The sequence below is a fragment of the Ceratina calcarata genome, unplaced genomic scaffold (genome assembly GCF_001652005.2).
Source record: "Ceratina calcarata isolate Rehan_Ccalc_2016 unplaced genomic scaffold, ASM165200v1 scaffold110.2, whole genome shotgun sequence".
Lineage (NCBI taxonomy): Eukaryota > Metazoa > Arthropoda > Insecta > Hymenoptera > Apidae > Ceratina > Ceratina calcarata.
The window spans coordinates 145,082-156,510 of NW_017131915.1; the positions used below are offsets into that span (position 1 = coordinate 145,082).

The 11,429-nt window shown below is 34.4% G+C and overlaps 2 protein-coding genes across 2 annotated transcripts in view; one reads left to right on the plus strand and one right to left on the minus strand.

Moving 5' to 3' along the window:
- AcCoAS (acetyl coenzyme A synthase) overlaps positions 1–6,620 on the minus strand; it is a 15,357-nt gene extending 8,737 nt beyond the window's left edge. The window contains exons 1-3 of the mRNA XM_018019655.2: positions 6,234–6,620; positions 3,818–4,033; positions 206–401 (exon numbers count right to left, since the gene is read on the minus strand). Of these exons, the coding sequence (XP_017875144.1) occupies positions 206–401; positions 3,818–4,033; positions 6,234–6,322 (501 nt within the window). The 5' untranslated portion in view covers positions 6,323–6,620. The remainder of the gene's footprint in view (positions 1–205; positions 402–3,817; positions 4,034–6,233) is intronic.
- Positions 6,621–10,577: 3,957 nt separating this feature from the next.
- LOC108632844 (zinc carboxypeptidase-like) overlaps positions 10,578–11,429 on the plus strand; it is a 2,098-nt gene continuing 1,246 nt past the window's right edge. Inside the window, exon 1 of the mRNA XM_026810832.1 lies at positions 10,578–11,258. Coding sequence (XP_026666633.1) covers positions 10,889–11,258 — 370 coding nt within the window. The 5' untranslated portion in view covers positions 10,578–10,888. The remainder of the gene's footprint in view (positions 11,259–11,429) is intronic.

Consider the following 11,429-nt stretch of genomic DNA (forward strand, 5'->3'; position numbering starts at 1 on the left):
TGCATTTTTCGTTCGCTATTCTATCATTCTAATATTATTCTAATTTTTATGCATTACTTGCACTGTATATAACTCTTGTACATGTCAATTTTCTCATAAATGCATAAAATCTACAGTATAACTATTTAATATATCAAGTGTCAAAGTATCGTTCATTCAAACCGTTGATTATCTGTTATTTGTCAAGGTGTATGAGAGTGCTTACCACTACACTGTGAACAGCACCGATTCTGGTGCACGCGAGCATGACGATCGGAAGTTCCAAGATCATCGGCATGTAAATGGCAACGCGATCCCCCTTCGTTACCCCCTTCGATTTTAACACATTCGCGAACCTGCATACCTCCTCTAATAGTTTTCTGTACGTCAACCGTGAATAATCGTCCGGATCGTTACCTTCCCTGAAACGTAATTAGGTATTATCAATAATTGCCACGATAAGAGTTTGAATGCATGTCCTGTACTTCGAATAATACGTAACGTTAAAAAAATGATTATTCAACAAGTGTAACGCTTTATGTGTAACCAGGTAACCCAGACACACGTATCTGTGACAGGTTTAAAGTTCAAGTTTCACGTTTCTTAAATATATACCGCAACCCACAATATTTTCATAATTGTGCTCCAGATATTCACGATTAAACGTTATTGCGTAAACTTTGACGTAACCGATGTTATGACGATTTTATGAATGTTTTAAGTGACACGAGAAAACATTTCTATGAACAAATGAACAATATTTTTCACGCTTGAAGAGAAAAATAGGGGAACCGGAAGACGGAGCAAAAGATCGTCCTTATGATCACTTACTCATAGTAATTTTCCTGTTTCACTTTAATAAAGCATGTTCTAAAGGCTTATTAAGGTTTTAGGAGCCCTTAAATATAAACAATACCAAAGCGTTCAAATTTTAATAGTTAATAGGTATTATATTAATAAAACACTCTGTACAATTTTATTAAAGTGAGGATTAAAAAAGAGCTTGTTACATTTTCATTCTTATGTTGAATTTTGATTTTATTTATGGAAAGATATAAATGAAACAATGAGAGAACTTTGTAATTTTACGCCATTGTTAACACATGGTTCAGGAATATTTTAAAGTTGAAATAATATAAACATCGAGGATATTATTTCAATGCATTAAAAAATGAGGAAAAGTGGCAATCGTAGGATCTGTAGACAGTTGCAAGTCAGGTACAATCCTATTAAAAAATCAAATCCTATCAAAACCACATATGAGAATGTTATAAATTATACGTTAAAAATTGTGACTTAGGGGAACAAGTGGAACAATTTTATGAACCTTTACTTTCCTGCAAATATAATTGTTCTTAAAAGTGTGTTTACCGCTTCAAATATTGGACATAGCATTTTGTCACATTTTTTAAACTCTTGGCAAAGATCTTACGGCTCATACAACTTTGATCACCTTAACTGTTATTTAATTTTACTGAGATTAAATGTATACCTTAAAAGTTCCCGCAACAATCATACCTTAAAACAAAGCGTAACAGTACACGTGTACATATGAATTGTCATGTACATTAATGAATGTACAATCTTGATATATGTATGAATTGTCATGTATTAGTGAATGTATAATATTCGTTTCTCTATAAGGTCAAGATAGACGTCAGTAATATCAGTAGACAGTCGTATAATAAAGAGTACTATAAATGAATGCACATGTAGGAAAAATAGTGATAGCCCACTCGAGCGAGTGAATAAATAGTAATAGAGTAAAAAAAATTGATGTAAACTTTACTATCATCTTTCCTTCGGAAACTAATTTGATAAGAACCTGGACTGAAAATCGATAAGAATTTATCTTTGCCAAACGTTACGCTCTTATTTTTAATTAAATCTATTTTTACTAAATATCTTGTATTTCATATTTTAAATACATTCAAATTCGCATCCTTTTCGAACCAATTTTATCGTAGACAATAGGAATTATCATTTTGCGTTACATAATCGGCCACGTGGAGTTGGTGTTGGTAGTACGCGCGAACTTTGATTTTTATCATCGCGCGCCTTTCTAAAGAAATATGATTAAAGAAACGTTTATATACACGCGTTAGTTATCGCGGTCGTACCACGTGCACCGAGCCAATCGGAACGCTATTGCCGATGGTCTGCCAAATTGTTAACGAATGGCATGGCAGTACATCGTACGATCACAGAACAGCAGACAGTGTCTGATTCATTGATCGGTCGTCTAACGCTAACGTGTAAAAACGCCTGCCTAAGCACGAAATTCCTCCACTCTACTTCACTTTTTGTAGCGGCGTATCATAAGACTGGACATATTTTCCTATCATGTTATTATATAATTGATGTAATGTAATGTAATGTCCTCTAACGAGGAGATGTTTCGAAAATATTCTGTTAGCAATATGAGGAGACATGTTTCGAAACCGCGTAAAAATACCACGCGTGATACTACAATGAACGCCGAGAAAGAAATGTATCACTAATGCGACACTTGAATGACTTGCGTCTATAAACGACGATGTTTTTGCATTGCAATGAGTCGACGAATGCAGTGACGTTCGATTATTACCGGACGCTCGTGCGCGGCTTGTTTAATCCGGGAGATAATCGAGCACCTACAGAGTGAAAGCCAGTGGTCAACGGAAAAGCATTCCCGCGCAATGTTTTACGGGCTTTTAACTGCAAGTCCAGGAACTGCCCAATGATGTAATGTTAGACTCTGATAGTTTCTTACTCGGACAAAGAACCTGTGCTTTTTTCCTTTTGCCTTGTATGGAAGACCCAAGCGAGGAGGTATATGAACTCCTTGAGAATCTTGAAAAGTTTTTGCGAACGGTTATTAAATAGGAATGCAGAATGTGTAGAGTACTGGAAGTTCGAACGAGGAGCTTGTCAAAGATACTTGTAATTAAATGAAAAAAATTTTCAACCGATTATTATTTGTGCCAGTAAAGGGCAAAACTGAAATAACGCTTCTTAGAAATGAATAAGTATTTTAAAATCGGTTCAAGTGACCCGAGGTATTTTTAGTACTTAAGTAAATCAGTTTGCTAAATGGCGTATGAAGAAAAAATTGAAAAAGCGTCTATAAAACTTTTTCGAAAAATTACAAAAAAAAGGCAGAAAGGACAATTATATTAAGAAAAAAGTTTCAACAATTTCGAATGACTAAACAGTGCGATAGCCGTTAGACATGCCAACTCATGTCAGTTTAAACTTGCTACGTTATTAATACAATTTAATAGTATTTGAAAGTCGAAATGATAACTTCGAGTATATTATTCATAATGAAAACGTAACATATAATGAAAAAACAGCAAAAGAATTCTAGACAGTTGTAGGTCACGTACAATTTTATCAACAATTGCTAAAACCATATGTTCGAATATTAGAAATTAAAAATTCTCTGTGACTTAAAAAAGCAAGATCGCCTTCTTTTCGTAAGCTTGAAAAATTGTTCTATTCTTCAGTAAAAGGGAATTTTCATATCTGATAAACACAGTTGTAAAGGAATGACGGTGACACGTATCGGTTACTAATTATTAAGACGGATTTTACGATGGGCGAATTTTACGACCTCGCTCAGGTTCTTCCACCGACTTTACTTCCTCCATTTCATAACGAATGTAAATAAACGTATTACGTAGTTGAAAGGCTCAAGATCCAATCAATGTAAGTAAAGAAGCCTGTTAAGTATTACTGAATGAGTTGGAAAATGTTACTTATATCAACAAGTAGCTTGAATCATAACAATTGAATTCATGGAATACCTATACCGATTTTCTTGAATTCTTCATAGGAATAAAAAACAATTACTTACCAATAGAATGCGATCTTATCGCCATTTCCACTCTTCACGTTTTTGTCTAAAAGATTGAAGCTGATGTTTGTCGACGCACCCTCCAACCACTTTATGAATATGTCCCCTTTAGTCAAATCGAAGTTGTACGAAAAGAATTTATCCTCGGCTGCCGGTGTTTCCCAATAGAACTCTTTCGCAATTTCAGACCAGAACGCCACTGGATTGTTCACGGACCTGAAAAAGCAAAATAGTATGCAAGGAATTCCTTTGTACGCATTTAATAATAAGGATTAACTGATCAATTTATGGTCGTTATGGATGATTAACCGATATGATAGAATAATATCTTGTTGATGAAAGGATAATCGATATCGTTATGATAAACAAGTGCTTTTCTAAATAAATATTCTTTCGCAAGGAGACGTAGACTTTCGTAATTAAATATAAAGGAAAACAAATAACGAGTTCAATAGTTCTTTGTAGGTAAAGAAAAATGAATTAAATATATGATGACAATAATTGTATTTGATGCAATAATAATAAGTAGGTCAGTGATGAAGTTTTAGAAGCGCGTCAAATCTCATCGCACTTTGGCATAAATGATTGTGTCAACATGATGATACAGACCTTTAGAATGATAGTACGTTCATAAGTAGACAGTGGATGTTTATGCAAAATAAAACATTTATGGTACTAGTTCAAAGAATGTATTTCATATAAACATTTATTTTAACATTAATTTTCTGTTCTACGAAACTAGAAATCCTATTTAATTGGATTTCGAATATTTTTCAGATATGAGATTATTCTAGATTTTCCTTCTTCTTCCTTCTTCCAAAATTTCTTCGCTTCCAAAATATAATTGTTCACATAAATAATGTTTCAAATATGAGATAACTCATCAGACTTTATTCTCATCTCAATAAATTTAGGTTACTCAGATTCATTATAAAGAGTCCTTTATTGTTAGAAGTTTTCAAAACATGAATTAAATTTATCAGTCGTACTTAACACGATAGTAACAAATAGTTAATCGTATTCATAAAATGTATTATAATTTGATAGAAAATTGATTTTACCTGAAAATTTGAATAATGGAAAGTATTAATCAATGAATGATCGATAGTTATCCGTTTAGCAATAACATGAAAGAATCATTGCGAAGTGTACGAAAATTTACAAGCAAAAAGTTGAATTGCGCAAGATAATTAAGATGGAAGTATTCCAAGTTCAGTTGGTATTGAATTATATAACAAACTCCAAAGAGCAATTTTTTATTAAAGTACAGTTAAATATGGATTGTATATTTCATCTTTATGCTTGCAAAGAGCATTCATCTGAATTCTTTTGAGGTCGCCTAAAACGCTAGCTTCTTTAGACAGACAGAAATTGTTTCTTATGGCAGAATACTCGCGGAATCGATACGATTGGTCTATTTTCACAACACAAGTACGTAGGCAAACGTGAAATAGCTGAAACATCGATCAATCTGCTTGTACTTTCAAATGCAAAGACTGCATAAATCTAGAAGATTTAGATTAGAAGAAAAGAACGAGTAAAAATGAATAACAGTTCTTTTTTGTCTGTGTTTTGTGTATATATTTAAAAAATATGAATTCACTTATTAATAATAGACTTGTAAATCCAGTTTCTAAGAGATATCACTACGATTTCTGTTTCAAAATCAATTTTCCACAAATACGAATAACATCTTCCTCTATATTTCATGAATGCATTTGAGAAACGTTTGTAAGAAACTTTGATTAAGTTATTAAAAATATTTCATTTCATGAATGTATTTGAGAAACTCTTCAGTTATTAAAAAGCACGAATCCTGTTCCAGAATCAATTCTCCACAAATATACGTAGATAACAGCTTATAGTGCATATCACCCACGCAAGGAATGCACTTAATAAACACACTGACACTTCTGATTAATATCACGTTCCCACCTATCGGTGTTCACCCTCTTCTATTATCCCCTAACATTTGATGATATGCGGTAAAATAATTCTCTCATCACTTATACTAAGCAATGAAAAATAATTTCAACATTAAAACGCCGAAGTAGAATCTTCAAATAAAAACGATCTATCTGACAGATAGAATTATTTATAAAACTAATTGGAACTTTTATTGATAAAGTGAAACGTACTAAAATTTCGGCGTCCGCGTGCTCGGCCGCCTCACGGGTCAAAATTATTGATTCGCGAACGTACTACACTTTCAAATTGACATTCAACAACGTTATTAGAATTGTAAATCAAACAGCCTTGCACGTGTCACTTCTTTCTAAGAGAGAAAACTTCTGATGATGTTGTCAAAATGGGGTTGAAAAATTCTTAAAAAGAAACTGTTTCTCATCTCTACACTGTCCACTCCTCGTCTGGCACGAAACTCGTGTGAGACTTCACGTAGAAAATAACGACTCACCTATCATGCATCTTCCTATATTGTTCCAAGCTCTTGCAATGAGCGTTTTTCGCCAACTCCGAATTGGGGTAGTATATTTTATCCGCCATCTTCTTGGTATCTGGAGTTTCGAATCGACTCTTTTCCACGGCACCGCAATCCCTTAGCGCGAGCGGCGAATCGATAACAGGAACGAGATGTTCGCTATGTAACGACGGACACTCGAGCCTCGTTACAAATGTTCCAACGTTTCGTTCACAGCTTCGTTGTTCGGGGTTGAGGACGGATGTCGCGGTGATTTTCGGGGTGAACGGAGGCGATTCCTCGGCAGCGTACACCTCCGCTTTGCGTTACCACTCGGCTAATAAACCGCGACTGGGTACTGGGCTGCGATACGGTGAGACCGCCGAGACCAATACTGATGTCGTTAGCGTCGTGGGTGAAAGAGCGCCGTCGCCGGGAACGTATTTTGAAAACGCGAGCTTACGCGTCATTAATCATGTATTTAAATTAACAGGAAAAAATGATTCTTCATTTATTGTCTGTTATCTTTTTTAAAAGTAATTGCCTGCATTATGGTAACTCTTGATAATATAGAACTTATAATGATTGTAGTTAGATAGTAACGAAACAAACAGAGAATTGAATAGGTACTTAAGTTATTCTTGTCTTTTCTTTAGGTACAATAAGTACTCTATAATGCTTTGACTCAAATAAAAGAATTCTTGAAGTTGACAATTTAAATTAATGGATAAAAGTGTTTTCTTAGTTATTGTCTGGTATTTTCTCTAAGGATCAATGCCTGAATTCTGATAACATTCGATAACACAGTCCAACAAAAAATAACTTCTTGCATTTTTTACAACATCCATTACGTGACTCTTGTAGAGTTTCTCATACTAAAAACAAATCCGAAAGCAGAATTGCCTTATGATACACCGATTTTGGTAAAAGTGTATGACTTTCGGGTAAAATGAAATGTTACGTGAAAACTGAAAGAGCGAGAATGTTCAGTTTTGAATCAATAGAATAAACTTCGTATAATACTATTTGAACTCGATGCAAATGAATCCTAGCTAAAGTTCAAATTTCATCTATTTGTCATCATCGATTTGAAACAGCGTAGCGCGTGAAGAAAAGCGCATGCGTGGAGATTAAGCAATTCCCAGTTTATCGACGCACAGGCTATTGAAACTTGCATTCATTTTCATTGTCAAAAATGATGAAATAAAATATAAATGAAAATTATTTCTTTATCCGTATCATATATCTTTGATTGCGTCAAATTGTTTTGATGTGACGTATTTATCATTTTATAGTTTCACAACCATGCGTACAAGGTCCGCAAAGAGTATCACAAAGTTACAGTGAACGTATTCTGTTATACGACGAGATTAGAGGAATTAATAGCTCATGTAGTGCGATAAACTATTGGCAAGACTAGATTTAATCTATCTGTGTACGCGTTGTGTATTGACTATTTGATTTGAATGCATCCGTGTTCTCTGCGTGATCACGTGACCATGCGCTTATCCAATGCAATTCTCTTCAAAAGCAAATTGAATATACGTAATATAAATCTTATTTAACTGAATTTTTGACATGTTTCGAGTATGAGATTATTCTAGACTTTCCGTTAATTTCAGCTATCTGTTATTAGCAGTTTGTAAGACATAATTGTTTATGTAAAATAGAATTTTCATAATTTTAATAAAATTGTAAGCTACCTAAATTTTATTCTGAAAAACTAAAAATCCCATTTATCTGGATTTTGAATATATATCAAACATAAGATTACTCCTGATTCTTTTAACCCTTTATTGTTAACAGCTTCCAAGGCATAAAAAAGGCTTATGTAAAATACAATTAAAATAAGATTGTGAGCTTGCTGAATTTTTGTTTGAAAAACTAGAAATTCTGTTTAACGAGTTTGAATCATAGAGTTAGTATAGATAGAGTAGGCAAGCCCGGTAGGTAGGCGTTCGGTGAACAAAAAGAGAAAGGAAATTGGATTTGGTAGTGCTATCTTTCTCTCACGACGAAACAGAGAAGAAATAATAATACCAAGTTCGTTTTTTCTCTCTTTCTATCGATGTGATGTTTCCACTTACACGCGCGCCTATGTCTTGCCTACTCTATCTATACTAACTCTATGGTTTGAATACGTTCCAGATATGAGACTATTCGAGATTTATTATAAATTTCAGCTTTCTATTGTTAACAGTTTCCAAGATATAATCGTTTACGTAAAATAAAATTAAAGTAAGATGGAGAGTGTTCTGGATTCTTTTTGAAGAATTATAAATTCTATTGAACTGGATTGTAATACATTTTATTATCAAATGATTATTATAGAAGCTTTGAAGAATAATGTGACACGAGACAAACAATGCTATGACGTTATCACTTTGTTATTTCAATTGCACGTAGTTAAAAACTTAATTTGAAAATGCGTAGAACCGTGAGAACTGAAATTATAATTTCATAACAGGCTTTATCTCCAGACGAAAATATAAATCACTCTGTGAACTTTCAACTTGATTACCAAAAATATGATATTTTGTATAAATAGTAAGTCAATTTTAATTACGTAATATATTGACTAAGACACTTTTAGACTAAACAGTTTTTATGCAAACACTTCTAATCAATTTAATCTCAACGAGCAATTCTATTAACATAAACTATTATTCTCTTGTCGTGTACGTAATGATCGATATTGATCTTCGATCATGGCAAGGACACGATTGGCGGTGAACGGTTCCTAATTAATAGTCAGTAGCACGCTAAGAACTCACGATCGTGACTTACCTGTTCCGGATCTGGAATATGAAATTGGGTTTATCATTTAAAATCTATAATTTGATTTTGATATGATCAGTAAAGTTAGGGGTAAAATTTATGGTCTGCGGCTGTCCCCTACAAAAAGATTGCGGCTTCCCTTTATAATTTAGAAGCTCTTGCTCTTTCGTATATTAGCACCCTTCAAATGTATATACATAACGCTGTATCCCCTGAGTCAAAATGGTCCTCATCAGGTGTCCCCCTCAGAACTATTCTATTTAAAGCTTTTTTGCTCGAGATCAACCAGCAAAGTTTTTTACAGTAGTACATAAAAGTAGGACACCCTAATCTTCTTAAATAATTACTTAGTCCATGAAATCTTAATGTATGTTCTAGCAGAATTAGTATTATTTCCACGTGAACGTAATCGCGTCTGTTTGATAATGCCAGCATGCGGCTAAGGAATAGAAGGACGTTGTTAAATATTGTTAATTGTCCCCTTTCGACGATATGTAAAATAATGGGAAGTCTGACAAGAATTTGCTCTTTGTCTTTGCTCTATCATTACCTTCGCGATTAACAGCGATTTCCTTCTTCGATTCTATCTACTCGCAAGGTGAAGGTGTTTGATCATGGGTGGTTGCGCTTGCAGCTTTAAAAGGAACGTGTAATTTCATTGTGTCTGCGTAACCTCATTACGTGTCGACGAAACAGCTAAATTGAAAGTTGTTTTGATGTTTTTATTGCAACGTTTTCAACACGTATTCATTACAGTAATTTTGAAAAATATGGTTTAAATAGATTGTTTCTTCTATCATTTAAATATTGTAAAATGCACTACACTCTTGATATTCTGTTTTTCTGTACACTGAATTTCTTTATAAATGCATAATACAATATACGTATGTATGTACATATTAACGCCTCATTGAATGATCATACAGAAAATTAATGCGATAGTAAAGGGAACCGAAAAATCTCGCTGAGAAAATCGAGGATGCGATTCAGATTTCTGAGTCCCACAACAAGTTATTCAGCCCAGGTTCGTTCGAACGGTACCTTCGAGGTCTTTGACCAAATCCACATCTCCGGCTCGTTTTGCAACCGCGCGAGAATTCCTCGCGCAACCCATTCCGCATGCAAATGTTCCACCCGTATTTCTTTTTCTTTACTATTCACTTTGTTTACACTTATCTCACGTACACAAAATTTTTACCACCTGCAGCCACTCCGCATATCATGTGTCCACTTCTCTAATGACTCACAGTAGTGCGTAACATTCGAATGTTTGAGACAACACGCTAATGAAAGAAAGAGAGGAAGCTTAGTGTAAAATCGGGCAAATTCTAAGTATGCAAATCTCGTCGATGGTCGACCATCAATGTTCGAGTGATAAGCCTCTCGTTTCGCAGCCTCGCGAGAATTCTCGTAGCTGCCATCCTGCATGCAAATGCCTCGCCCGTATTTCTTTCTCTCTCGTCTCATTTGTTTATACTTATCTCACGTACGCGATTTTTACCACCTGCGGTCACTCCGCCTCGTATATAAAGTCGAAGGAGGATTCACCTCGGGCACACCTGCGCTGCGTCGCCGCCGGATCTCGCGAAGTAAATTTCAAACCAAGAGCGAACCGGTGACAGTGAACAGTTTCCATCCGGAGTCGTGTGAAAGCGGAACTTTCTCAATACCTTGATCTTTACCGTGAACAGTTTATCTAGTTAGAAAATTATTAAAAGTTCTTAAAGAGATTTCTTCTAATTTCCATTAATTAATCCAGTGAGTGATAATTGGAAGCAAAGAATTGTAAAAGAATATCTGTCAGAAAAATAATTTTATGAATGGATACTAATTAAAATAACTCAATTCTGTTTTACTCGATATTTACTAAAAAAATGATAGAAATTTTTCTATGCTTCACTCTGCTTTTGGGAAGCGTTTGTTCCGCTGACGATGAGAAGGTGCGATACGATGGATACAAAGTGTACAAACTTTTCGTACCGGACGTAACTAAATATGAGCTTGTAAAAAATATGCAAGACGACGAGGGCTATCATTTCTGGGTTCCACCAAAGATCAACGACACCGCGACCGTGATGATCAAGCCGGCTAAAATTCAAGAATTTATGCAGATAGCTAACACGAGCAAACTAGAGCTGGAATTGATGATGGATGATTTACAAAAGTTGATTGATGAAGAGAATCCTCGCGATGATTTGCGAGGCACTTTCAACTGGTTCAGTTATCATCGATTGGACATAGTAAGATTACCATTTTTATAAATATAATTAATAGACTCATTGAATAAAACTAAAATCAAAGTCAGGAATCAAATCAAAAGAAGAATACGTTTTATCTTTCAGAATGAGTTACAATGAGATTCATAAATATTCGTACAGATTCCAAAGTTGAATAATATTTTTAATATTGTATATA